Genomic DNA, 14,218 nt, shown 5'->3' with positions numbered 1-14,218 from the left:
ATACTACATCATAGTGCTCTGGGCGGTTTACAATGTCAGCATATTGCCCCAAACAATCTGGGTCCTTATTTTACCAAACCCAGAAGGATGGAAGGCTGAGTCAATCTTGAGCTCCATCAGGATTGAACTCCAGGCTGTTAGCAGAGTTTGCTTGCAATACTGCATTATAAGCACTGCACCACCAGGGCTCTTATATTTAAAGGTTTTTGAGGTTTTTTTTTAAATTGGCTAATGAGGAATCTGCAGTATTGAATTATGAAGTGAGAAAATTCTGTTTTGATATTTCCTAATGTAATATAAAATAGATAGATGATAAACTAGAAAGATGTTTACTGGATAAGAAAATACATCTTCTAGTCTTTTTTCAAATTATAGTTTCTTTCTTTTGCATTTTTCCTGCAGCAGCCAATATTCTAGCCAGACATGTTGTCACTTTATTAACTTCCATCATAAAGGCTCACATAATGTACTGGTATGGAGAGCAAGGCATTTCTTCTTTCTTATTAGGAACATATAAACCAACTTTTCATTCCCAGTCCTGGTATGAATTTCTTTTACTATTACTTTACAGTTCCAGTTCTTAAGGCAATTAAGTTACATGCATGCTATATACATGGCTACAAATCGAAAACAATTTTTTTTAGCTCCAAACAATCAGAAAAGCATTTCAGTCTTATGAATATACGCAGTAATGTGGTGGAAAGTGGGCTCAACACCCTGATTATATCTGCTCCTTCCTGGTTGCAAAAAGAAGAGATAAATAAGTTGGATATTGTAAGTCTTGCCCTTTAAATTGAAATCTATTTACAGAAATAAAGAGCTAGTCTTAGTTAAAATAAACAGTTCTTTCTCACTAGAGAAATATTACAGTGTGGCAGCAATTGTTGAAAACAAAATCAGTCTTACCCTTGGCTTTTCTTTCTTGGTTATATTGGGAAAGCTTTTTTTTTTGCAAAAATCATGGTTATCATTAGATTCAAGAAACTGAGGTGACCATTTTGACAGAGTGGATTTGGGGAAACAAATATAAAGAGCCTCATTAAAAACCTGCAGGAAAAGCAGTTAATCTTTAAACAATTTCAGAGAGGACTCTTAATGGCTTATTTTTCCTCAGAAACATAATTTTTTCCAGGATTGTCTGGCTTTTTTTCATTCCTATAAACTCCTGCTTATATCACCAGTGATTATATCTAGGTCCTTGTCTTTTGTTGATTTTTTTTTGCTTTCAGTTTTTTCAGGCATCATATCTTCTCCAGTGACTCTTGTTTTTACATTATTTCCCCCCCCAAAAAAAACATTTAAGTTTTAATTTAGTGTTCTCCCATTTAAAGGAATCTTTTATTCTTATCCTTGGAGAAAAAGGATTTTTTTGTATCTATCCTATGTGTCCTGAGATACCCTTTTCTACTGGATTGAAGCCTTTAATGAATAATCTCATTTATAACATGCTAATTGAATCAATTACATTTGCATATGAACAATTCAACAGTTTAAAAAGAAAGTTTACTTATTATTAGAGTCTGGATGTCTTACACTTAAAAACAACAAAAAAATGATAAAAAGAAGAACTTCTGTGATTGTACAACCACATACCACATACCATAACAAATAGACAACAGGTACCCTACCCCAAAGCCTGGGAGAACAGATAAGTTTTTAATCACTTCTGTACGATTATCAGGATGGGGAGCTTCATGGATCTAAATTTTAGAAGAAGCATGCTGTCCTTGCTGCATATGGCATTTTTGGAGGCATCCCCTTGCAGATTTGTTAGCACTATTTATATGTTTTCTTCTGTATCCAGTATCTCATTGACAGAGGTTTAGGCACTATCTTTCTTCTGAAGCCTCTTCTGCATCACACTGTTCTTTCTAGAAAGTCTTCCATAGATTCCAAAGCAAATTAGAAGAATTGCAAGAAAACTGTTGGGTTCCATTAATGGTTAAGAATACATTAGATCCTATTATTTTTATTATATTATTTTTTTAAAAAACAACCAGTTATTATTTTAAAAAATCAGTCTGATAATTCATTGATCAACCACTGCTTGCAATCATATGTGTAACGTAAGAACTTCTGCATGATAAACATTTGAGAACAATGTTTTCCCTCAGTGCTCTCCAAATAAACTTAGAATTCAATAGGAGTAATTACTGCAGGTACTAAAGGGTACTAAGAGACGCGGTGGCTCAGTGGGTTAGGACGCTGAGCTTGTCAATCAGAAAGTCGGCAGTTTGGCAGGTCGAATCCCGAGTGCTGCGTAACAGAGTGAGCACCTGTTACTCATCCCAGCTTCTGCCAACCTAGCAGTTCGAAAGCACGTAAAAATGCAAGTAGAAAAATAGGGACCACTATGGTGGGGAGGTAACAGCGTTCCATGCACCTATGGCGTCCAGTCACGCCGGCCACATGACCACAGAGACGTCCTCGGACAAATGCTGGCTCTTCAGCTTTGAAACGGAGATGAGCACAGGCCCCTAGAGTCGGAAACGACTAGCACGCATGTGCGGGGGAACCTTTACCTTTACCTTAAAGGGTTCTGTGAATGAGTGCAAGTAAAAAAATTGATCTAGAAAACACTGTCAAATAGGCACAAATCTTCTTCTTTCCCTTGTATCATTTCATACATTTTGTAACAAAAGATTTGTAGAATACAGTAAAAAGCTGTAGAAAATAAAAATTATGTAAACTCAGTTGCTCTGAACAGGTGATTATTTGACTATCTGAGGTATTATATGCTGTAGAGTACAATATTCACTTAAAAACAGGAAAATAGAAAATGGACTGTTTACTTAAGCAAATCTTAACCTAATGTAGGCACAAAATCCTTGGCTAGCACCCTGAAATGATATGTATTTATTTTGCTGTTTCAAAGCTACTTTTTTCATATTTCTCCAGATAGGCACACTACAGTCCTTAGCTTACATGAATGACAATTGATTATAAAAATCCCATCTTGTGTCTCATATGAGAAACAAATAGATGTTAGGCTAAATATCAGTTATTCCTCACTAGGAACTTACTGCATCTCCTAGAACCATCCAACCATTGTGGCAGGACAATTATGATGAGAACATGATTTGCATTGCTTTATTGATGGCTGGATAATGTTATAAAGCCACTTGGTCACAAAGGGGAAAAATCCTCATATAAGCTGCTCAGGGTCCTGCTGGCTTAGTGTGACACATAAACCCCAGAAAATAAATATAAACAAGTAAATCATAATCATACTGTAATAACAAAAGGTTAAAATGCTATAAGCAGAACGATCCCTCACCCTCAGCCCCACACACCTTGACCTTATTATTTGAAAATAAAATAAAATCTCAGCGTATTTGAAAGATCAATCGCAACAGAGATACACTGTGGAGTGGAAGAGATGGATAGATTATATTCAGAATAAATATGGGACTAAAAAGTTTCACTTAGCATTTGAATAAGTAGCGGATTTATATGATGTATAATTAGCTTGTAGTTATTTTATTAAGAGATAAAGTGCGATAGAATTTAATATTTTATTGTTGTTTGCATATTTTAGATTATGTTTGTTTGTATTTTATACCCTGTATTTAGCTCTGGGAAGTCGGGGAGGGAGAGGGGAGGGGAGGGGAGAGTTGGGGAGGTTTGGGGAGAGGGGAGGGGGAAGGGAGGGGTTTTGTATTCAAAATCTATTGTAAAACTTTTCAATAAAAAAAAAGAAAATATTCAAAACTACAGAGTTGGAAAGGACCGTGGAGGTCTTCTACTCCAACCTGCTGCTCAAGCAGGAAACCCTATAGTATTTCAGACAAAAGGTTGTCCAATCTCTTCTTAAAAACCTCCAATATTTGCCTCTTTGCCTCTCAGTCAACAAACAATATTTTCCCCAACACATTTCAATAATCGCTTGCTGCAAATCACTTTTTACTTTTTGTCAATCCCTCATTATATCCCCAAATCCACAATTCTTAATATTTTGATAGAAGGTAAAGATATAACCAAGAAAAAACATGCATTTTAATATATAACGATCGATCAGAAACCATATTAACCTTTCTACTGATTTCAGCCCAAGATACGGTAACAGAGCAAAATAATGTTCCATCTTCTAAGTTGCGTTTCCAGCAGCCAGGCAATTGCAAACAATTGTAATAAACACTTGTTAGATGTTTAATATTCATGATTTCTTTTAATATAGTGCAATGACTGAAGTTGTTTTCCCCTCTACCAATTATATGCTGTTAAGCACTAACAGTTTTTAAAAGTTATATTGGGGAATTAAAGGGAGTCCAACTAAATTTAAAATTTCAAAAAGTATAATTATTAAAGGTAAGTAGTTAAAAAATGAAAACAGATGGTATCGAAGGGGTAACATTTATGAAGTCCAGTTTACGTATTTAAATTTAATAAACTTTCAAGGCATATTTAGGAGTCCTCTGATTTGAAGAAATAAAAATGTTTCAATATGGGCAAAGCACTGGGCATATAGACTTTCTTTCAAATGAATAAGTCATTTTTTTTCCTCAATTTTCTTCAGAATGGGAAACTATAATAAAGGTAAGCATGTTTTGTTTTGTTTTACTGTAATTTTCCTGTTTTCTGTCAGCGGGATCACTTTTGCATGATGAGATCTTCTTTAGAGATAAATATGAATTATATTTGTAACAAAAGTGGACATTATACCCACAATTCCTTTACAACTGTTTTAGGTCCAGATTGGTGGCAAGAGGAACTGTTTGATAACAGGTTATTTCTGCCCTTCCTCTTTGCTGCACCTCAAGTCATATGCCTCTCCTGAGAGAACGATTATATTGACATTAGTGCTAGGCTGCATTAACAGAGGGATAGAATCAAGATCACGTGAAGTACTAATACCACTTTACAATGCCTTGGTAAGACCACACTTGGAATACTGCATCCAGTTTTGGTCACCACGATATAAAAAAGATGTCGAGACTCTAGAAAGGGTACAGAGAAGAGCAACAAAGATGATTGGGGGACTGGAGGCTAAAACATATAGGGAACAGTTGCTGGAATTGGGTATGTGTAGTTTAACGAAGAGAAGGACGAGGGGTGACATGATAGCAGTGTTCCAATATCTCAGGGATCGCCACAAAGAAGAGGGAGCCAAGCTATTCTCCAAAGCACCTGAAAGCAGGACAAGAAGCAACGGATGGAAACTAGTCAAGGAGAGAAGCAACCTAGAACTAAGGAGAAACTTCCTGACAGTTAGAACAATTAACCAGTGGAACAACCTGCCTCCAGAAGCTGTGAATGCTCCAACACTGGAAGTTTTTAAGAAGAGACTGGACAGCCATTTGTCTGAAATGGTATAGGGTTTCCTGCCTTAGCAGGGGGTTGGACTAGATGACCTCCAAGGTCCCTTCTAAATTATTATTATTATTATTATTATTATTATTATTATTATTATTATTATTATTATTATTGGAATCCTTTAGTGAGAATGGAAGCAATTTGAGTGTGCTTTCTAATGTTGGAAATTCAGATTCAAACCACCGAAATGTGTAACATTGGGTGGATATATAAATATCAAATTGTCAAAAGCTTCTACATCACCTTTATTTTATTTTATTTTTTCCCCTTGTCATTAAGAGACTGTAAGAGTAACAAGGCAACGTTTGTAGATGCTGCAGGCTCTATAGTTGCAGGAATGACCAAAAAAAGAGAGATCAGGTGTATGCTGCAGCTGTAGATTACAGCTTTATACCTGAAGCCATAATCCAATCGTTACGGTAAATTTTTATTTTGAAAAAAAATTGTATTTACTTATTTCCAGTGCATTACAGTAACTACATTCCATTTTCATCTGCTTCTCTTCTTCTTAAGTGATGATTTATTAATTCCATTGCTTATTAAATCTTTCAAAAGTTGTTGTTTATGAGTCCAGTTTTGTATAGGTTATATGGGTTGTCATTAGGTTAGACTTCCTGCTTCTTGAACAGAATCTCATGATAAAATGGAGACCAGTGGAAACTTCAACTGTCTTCTGCAGATGTCCCTATTTTCCCTCCAGCCGTGCTCCAGAAGACTTGAGGAACTCCCATGGAAGCATAAATCATATTGCAAATTCAACCACTCTCATATTTCCCTCATAAACAGAGCAGACTTGAAAGTAAAAATTAACATGAGGGTATACCAGAGACTTGTTTTGAGATGGATGATTTTACATTTCGAATAAATCAATAAAAGTAAAATATGTACTTGTGACCTATTACAAGCACAATATGTTTATGCTTATTTGCTTATTTTTCTTCATGATTGGTACATGTAAACAGCATACGTACTGTGTGTGTATGCAGAAAGTGCCTGAAATTTATTCCGTTAGTATATTTTCTAACAATGAAAACTGATTTCCCAGAACAAGTTCAATTCTGCTTGGAAAGACTTACTGATTTCAACAGGTCTGATTATTATATGAAAGTATATCAGTTGAAACTTTTTTTTGAGCAATTAGGTATGTTAGGTTCAATGGCATTAACATATATAGCAGCAGAAAGACTAAGAGATATGTATAAAATATAATCTAATGTATAATAAATTATGTATATGTGTATGTATGGATATACACACATTACACACACACACACACATATCCCAGCTCTCTTATAGCCAAAAAAGTGTAATGCCTTTGGTAGAGGACCTGAGATTGAGGACGACACATACCACCCAAAAGGGTGAGGAGGGAATTTGTGTATGTGTATATGTGTGTGTGTGTATCGTACGCAATTAAGTGTATACAAATCATTATATTATCATTCAACTTTTAAGGGGATGTTGCTAACTGGCATTAATTATGGAACACACCAGTTAACCATGGGCCTAGATAATTTCTAACCCATGGATTTATAATGCCATACCAACGTCGCTGTGCTAATCAAGACAGGTATTATATTATCATAGTAATAATCATTGGATGTACTGTAAGATAGTAAAATTCACAGTGTAGAAATGGTTTATCTAGGAAAAGGAAACAGAGTAAAACATTTATAGGCATGAATCATATTACAGTTTTTGTTTTGGAGAGCTTTGCTCATTGATCCCATTAGCCATAATGTCTATATTTGAACCAGCAATGATCAATGTGGAAAACAGCAGAATCTCTATGTAATGTTTGGATAACATTAAAAATTTCCATAGAGTAGCCCAGAATTATGCTCAAAAGTTAGCATTAGGGATATCTGTAAAAAAAATTGACTGAAATGTAAGGAAAAACAAACTTTGCAAGACATATTCAGTGAATGTTTAATTTTATCAGATATTTTTGAAATGTTTTTCTGAAAGTAAAGTTTGAGAAATACAAGGTAACATTATTCATAATAAAGCAAAATTGGGCTGGAAATATTCAAACACACACACATCTCTCTCTCTCTCTTTGTGTGTGTGTGTGTGTGTGTGTTTGTTTGTGTGTGTGTAGGTAATCTGTTCTTGCAGAAAACCATGTTCTCCCTAATCAAGTTCAGTGTTAAACATCTTTATTCTGCTTAATAATTGGGTACCTTTAGGTGTGTGTGTGTGTGTGTGTGTGTGTATGTACTTATATATACTGTATATATATATATATCCAAAAATTCAAAATTGACAAAACCATATAAGAGAAACATGTTATTTTTTCACAAAAATAAGAGCAAATATATTTATAATAATTATTGATAACAGGTAGTCAACAAACACGCAATAGAGTTCTATACATATTTCTTTGAGAATAAACAATTATAATTAGAATTTAGATGTAAAATTGTATCATTTTACAGTTAATTGATTGTTTTCCTGAGATGAGTCTCTGGTATTCCAAAATTATGCTGATTATTGTCACTTATCATAACAATTATGCTACTGCACATCCTACATTCAAGCAATCCACCTCTTTAAAAGTAAGTATAGGAAAAGAAAGCAAACAGATTTCAGGAAGTTTGTGTTTGAAGAGATAAGCTATAAGATAAGAGAATTTGCTCAAACTGAAGATGACTTACACATTATCAATTAACATGCAATAGCTATTTTATAATTGTGAAACAATAGTAGTATGGGAATACATTAGTATCTTATTAATGCCAGTAATTGATATACAAATAGACAGGCTAATTGTTATTAATTGCCAACATTTATGAAGACTTGATTGCAGTATTAATGCCTTATAACTAGTATTGAATAAACATCAACTATAAAGCACAAATCAATTGTTAAGCACATTGTTTTGTGCTTTAAATTGTAAGCCGCCCTGAGTCTTCGGAGAAGGGCGGGATATAAATGGGATTAAAATAAAATAAAAAATAAAAAATAAAGAAAAGGATTGGGATTTTACTGTAAAATTCAACAAGTATGAATCTGAAGTTTTGTTTTCTCCAAAGCCTTTACAGGGTTGATCTTCAGAATAATGTATAATGACTAGAGTAAACAAGCAAGCAATGAAAAACCTTTGTGTGTGTGTCTGTGTGTTTTATTTTACCTTATGGCAGTTTTCAGGACATATTATTTACAGAGAAAATTTCTGCTTACTTGAATCATTTGGGAGGATATTTCTTCAGTCTCTGTTAAGCAGGTTGGATAACCTAAGGAAACCCTTTTTTCCCCCCCTGTGTGGCAGAAAAGAGAAAGCGTTACAAGTCAGTCCTTCAACTCTTACAATAGATAAAAACAGATCCGATTCAGTTTAATTACGCATAAAACACACTAACTTTCCTGTGTTAAACATTTAATCAGTTGCAACTTATTAGAGCTGAAGTTTAAGCAAGTGAATTCCAAGCCACCATTCTTCGTATTCGGTATGCAAATATATGCTGGGGAAGAAAGAGAAGAGAAGAGAAACAAGTTTTTCCTCAGGTTAACAGTTTCCAGAGTAAACTCTGGGTAGCTTTCATTGGGACCCAAGTCCCGGACCGCGTATCTTTTGCCCTCCAGCGATTCCGAGCCGGCTGTCTTCTTTCGCGGACGCGCGTCACCTTGCTGGAGCTGGCCCCTTGGCCGGTTCCCCGATTAGAGTCAATTCGGAAATAACGCAACTCGATTAAAGGCTGGCGGGCTCCGAAGCCGGCGACCGCCTCCGAGAAGAACCGGGAGGCAAATGGCAAGGGCTGGTCAGGTTTGGGTGGCGCGCGCATCTACCTTTTCCCTGGCCAAGGCCAGCCTCGCCTCAGCGCCACGCCCGAGAAGGAAAGCGCGCCGCGCCCGCTTCTTTTCCTTCTCGTGGGGTGTGTGTGTGTGTGTGTGTGTGCGCGCGCGCGCTGAAATGCCCTTCTCCCGGTTGGGTAGCGGGCCGCCCCACGTCCCAAAAGAGTAGGCCGGAACTGCTCGATGGAACTTCGGCGGCCTCCTATCCCGGGACGGCGCTCGCTCCCTGAGAGGCAGGCGGTGGGGCTGCTCCAGAGGGAGGAAGGACTAGTGGGCTTCGCAGCTCCTCCTGGTCCCGTCCAAACTTGCCCCGAGCGCCTTAAGGTCGGCGAGCAGGGAAAGGTGGAAGTACGACGAGGAGGGAGGGAGCGGCTGATGCGGGCTTCGGTCCAGCCGATGCTTTTTTGTTCTTTTTCCTGTTGTGGCAGTGAAGAATTGCTGTGGCTTTCGGACAAAAAAGATCCTTAAGGGGAGGACCTGCGCCTGTACCTTTATTGGGAACCAAACCCTTAGTGGAAGGCAGTAGCTGAGAGTGTGGAGCATAAGCATCAGTGGCGGAATTTTTTTAGGTTACCTGCAGGTGTTTGGCTTGGAATGGGAAAGTGAAGTGCTTTCAGGTTGCCAATGGGGAAAAAAAAGGACTTAAACTCTTCTAGAAAGTATATATAGCCCAGCGCTATAGACTCGCCGGGCAAATGGTTGGGAGGAGGCGTGGCGGTTGTTGCTTTTCTCTCGCTTTTGTGAATGGTCCCAAAACTTTCTGACTGAATTTAGGGAGGGGGGGGGGTTTCCCTCACAGTAGACCCGAGGCCAGAAATTACGCACTGCAGTCAAGTGGGGGCAAAAAAAAAAAAAAGGAAAATCTTTTGGGCAGAATCCGAGATGCCTGCCAGGCTTCGAGGATTTCGTCCTCCTGAACGAGTGACCATTTTATTATTTTTTATTTCCCACCGCTCCGGGCTTTTCAAAGCTGGCAAGCCGACCGGTTGCTATACGGTAGTTTTTAGCGTTAGAGAAGTGCTAAGCGCGGTGAGGTGAGGCGAAGAGAGAAAGCTGTATATGTGTGTGGGGGGGGGGGCGGGTGGCGGGGTGGGGGGGGGTGGCTTTGAGGCGCGAAGCTCCGCCATTGGGTGTTTTCGGCGGCCGCGGCTGCAAATTGGCAGCACTGCGGGGATTCATTCTCTCTCTCTCCCTCTCTTCCTCCCCCCTTTCCCCCCAATTCGTTTTACAGATGGAAGAACATTTATATTCCTGAGAAGAAACAGAAGGACGGGGTGGTGGCTGAGCGCGCGCGGGCTGTTTTATTTTATGTTTATTTTTTTCAAACTGTGGGGAGAACTGAGGGGGAAAAAAAGCCCTGCTGCCTTCTTCCCGTCAAGAAGGGAAGTACAGCAATTAAAAGAGGGTAGGCTGAAGAGATTCAGAAGACGGCGGGGTGGGTGGGTGGCAACTGCCTGCACTTCACATGCTCCAAAACGGGCGGAGGGCTGGCGAGGTGGGGGGTGGGGTGGGGGGGTTGGCAGCGTCAGCGCCCGAATGACCACCCAGCTTCTGTTTCGTTGCCTCCCCGGCGCCCTCCTAAACGTCCTACCTCAAACTTCCGCGGAAAGGGCGGGAGAGAGGCTCGAGGGCCAACCCCAAGAAGGAGCTCTTAGCCCGCCCCTTACCACCCCCCCCCGACTGCAGCGGGAGGGGAAAAGCCCGGCTTCAGCTCCAGCCGGTTTCACTCCCCTGGCTGGAGGCGGAGTGGCGGCGGCGGCGGCGGCGGCAGCGGAGCTCCTACTGGAAGCGCCTGGGCTGCTGACAGCTCCTCCCGCGCTCTCGTAGCGGCGGCGGCGGCGGCGGCGGCGGCGGCAACGCGAAAAGGGAGAGTTTCCTGCAGCATCGTCTCCAACGCAACAAAGCGGCTCCTCCAATCTCCTCCTTTCCCTCCCCTCCCCTCCCCTTCTCCATCTTCCTTTGACTTCGTGCCGCCGCCTCTTCTTCCCCTCCTCATCTTCTATCTCAAACCTCTCGAGTCCCCGCGGGCGGGAAGGAGGGGAGAAAAGCCAGCCAGCCAGCGAGCGAGCCGGGCGGCCGCGAGAGATGGTGGAGCGATAGCACTTCCCTGGATTTGCCTACATCGGCGGCGGCGGCGGCGGCGGCGGCGGCAAGCGGACTTGACGCCCCTTCCTCCACCCTGCTGCCTTCCAGCTCTAAAGGCGCCACCGGTCGGCGTCGCCGGGCAGCGGGGATCGGTTCCTCCTGCCACCCCCTCCCCACTCCGGTTCTCTGTGGGTCCTACAATCAAGCCGGAGGAAGAGTGGCCGCCGGTGGCGACCGCCCGGCAGGCAGGGACAGGGTGTTTAGGCGGCGGCGGCAGCAGCAACAAAGGCATCTTCCCTTTCCCTTCCGTCGCTGCTCCCCTCTGCTAAGGCTAGCCATGGAAGATGGATCTTCGTCGGGCAGCTGCTTTAGGCGCTTTACCGAGTGTTTCTTGAGCGCAAGTAGGTGTTGGGGCTGATGGGGGAAGGGCGAAGAAGGGTGGCTGGGGACCGGAGGGTTTTTCTTTTCTTCCCTTGACCCCAAGAGAGGAGGGCAACGGCAGCGGCGCCGGGTTGGGTTGGAAAGTCCTCAGACAAACCCTCCGCTTGAAAGTGGGTGTGGGTGTGGGTGGGTGGGTGAGTCCCACCTATCTCTCCTGATGGAAGAGGAAAGAGCAACGAGGAACAAACACTTGCTCTTCTGGACGGTAGGGGGAGAAAGAAGACTTCAGTGGCAGGACAATTGGAGCTAAACTACGAGTACTGTGCCGAAGTTCCTTCTGGAAAGGCGTTACTTTCGGTGCAGACTTTCCGTGTAAGGCTGGGTAAGAATTGGCTCCTGGCTGCATTAAACCTAGAAAGCGTTTGCTTCAGAGCTTATTTCCTTGGCGAGAAACGCTGTGCTGCTCTCCTCAACTGTTTCCCCGGAACGTAACACGCTAGATTTCAGAACTTTTCCTGATGAAAAATACAGAGGAGAGAAATGTGGGGTCCTGAGCGACAAATATTTCCCTATAGAGTAGAGAAAGCAGAGAAAACTACTTTTCGTGCCGGGGAGGGATTAAAAAGAAAGAAAGCTGTTTTCTTTCTGAAACTGGAAATTGTATTGATCTGTTTTTGGCCGGCTCTTTTCGCATTTGTTTCCAGGTGTAATGTACATATTGAATGGCATAGAATAGATGACCCTTGACCCCAACTATTCAAAGAAAGAAACCCCAGATATAATGTACCGAGATTTTAAGTCCACAGTCTTTGCTTGTTAATGAAAAAGAAACAATTTTATTGCTTACTAACTTGCTAGCAATGGAATGACTCAAACTATAACCATTCAGCGTTGCCAAAGAAATAGAAAAGGGACCCCTTAACTCAGAAACAGACTGAATAATTAAGGCTTTTGATAAAAATGTGCATATACTACATAGAAAAATTCAGCCACATGATTCTAATTACTTAAATATTTTTTTTCCCCAACCGTTCAGTTTGTGCCTTCTGGGTTAATTGGTGAGCTTGTTAGAACAAAATTAAAAAGTTCTTGGCACCTTATATGAATCTGGAATAAATAAGTATTGAACTATCTTTGTCCTATGGAGTAATTACACACAGCATGTTACTAATGTTATAATGATTGACCATTTCTATAGATCGCCTTCATTTTATAGACTACTAACAAATTACTTGTAAACTGTCTCTTTTTAAAATGTTTCTGTTAAAGTCAGTGTGTATTCCAGTTATACAAATGTCCATTAACCAATTTTAGGAGAAATAGACTTCATGAAGTGGAGGATTATTTTTTTCTAAATTCTCATATATGTATGTGTGCATATGAAATATGTAGCAAATATTTTGTACAAGGAATAGGTTCAGAAGAAATAACATGTACACTTGTCATAAAGCTACAGTAAAATATAATGGGGAGCATACACATCTCTGCTCAAATTGTGCATTTCAAGTATTCTTATGTAAACTGAAACCGATACGGTATAAAGTTCAACATAACAAACATCTTTCTGTATATTTGAATACAAACTTCATATTTATTTGCAGTTGTTTACAAATGAAAATTAAAGAAACTTAAGTAAACAATTAGGTACAAAACTTTGGACATCCTTCTATCATGTAATATTCCCTTTGGACAGAAGTAATAACAGCTTTCAAATGTTTCCACTAAGCAGCTAATAATTATTTATTTTTTCCCCATTCTTCCTTGCAGAAATCTTCTAGCTCAAAAATATTTTGGCTCTTCTTTTATGCATTGGTGTTTGAAACAACCTGACAGATTTTCAGTAATAAGCCTGAAGACAGTAAAGGCATTTCTAAAATCTTTATACTTCTTTCTTGTAATTCTTGTTTGATTTCTAGGGATGTTTTAAATTGTGGTCTTGCTGAAATGTCCAGCCCTTTTTTTTCCATCTTCAATTTCTTTCACTGACTGTTGGGTTATTAGTTTCTACAGCATGTTCATGTTTAGTAAATACATTCTTCCTTTCCTGTATCCAATATTTCCTGTGTCACTGGCACACAACCCCAAAACATAATATAGCCATTTACAGTTGACCAGTTGCTCTTTTCATCAAATGCTTCATTCTTTTTCTCCATGCACATCTTGAATGGTAGCAGTCAGTTTGATTTTTATTTCATCAGTCCAAAGCACTTTGTTCTAAAATGTTGCAGAATCCTCAAGCTGTTGTTTTGTATACTTGATTAAATGACTTTCATAAAAAACTTTAGATAAAATACTTCCTCCTGATAACTCTCCCATGAAGATCAACTTTTTGTATAAGTAATGTAGTAGGTTCTCCGTCCTCTTATATTTTTCCCCCTAGATAGTAAATAATGAAAGATTGCGGGATTTGATTATGACAGGCTTAGGTAAGTCAGAAATACCACTGGAGATTCTTTACTTGGAAGGGATGCCAAGGAAACATTTTGATTATTGAACTGATAAACTGGATTTCTTTATATTTTCCAAAGGTGACATATTTTCTTCCCCAGTAAGCAGAGGTGGAGGGACATGCCTTACTTAAAGAATACTGACTATGAAGACCCCTGATCAGTATTAAGCTAGGTTGAATCCCAGTTGAGTCAAG

The 14,218-nt window shown here is 39.9% G+C and overlaps 1 protein-coding gene across 1 annotated transcript in view; it reads left to right on the top strand.

Moving 5' to 3' along the window:
• Positions 1-11,515: 11,515 nt before the first annotated feature.
• The window catches only part of PDE10A (phosphodiesterase 10A), a gene marked incomplete at its 3' end in the record, with an annotated part of 143,835 nt that continues 141,132 nt past the window's right edge, over positions 11,516-14,218 (top strand). Inside the window, exon 1 of the mRNA XM_083366377.1 lies at positions 11,516-11,594. Within this exon, the coding sequence (XP_083222503.1) occupies positions 11,531-11,594 (64 nt within the window). The 5' untranslated portion in view covers positions 11,516-11,530. The remainder of the gene's footprint in view (positions 11,595-14,218) is intronic.

Source organism: Vipera ursinii, assembly GCF_947247035.1.
Source record: "Vipera ursinii genome assembly, chromosome: 1".
Classification (NCBI taxonomy): domain Eukaryota; kingdom Metazoa; phylum Chordata; class Lepidosauria; order Squamata; family Viperidae; genus Vipera; species Vipera ursinii.
The sequence above is the reverse complement of the archived record's forward strand: the minus strand, read 5'-3'. Positions and strand labels throughout refer to the sequence as shown.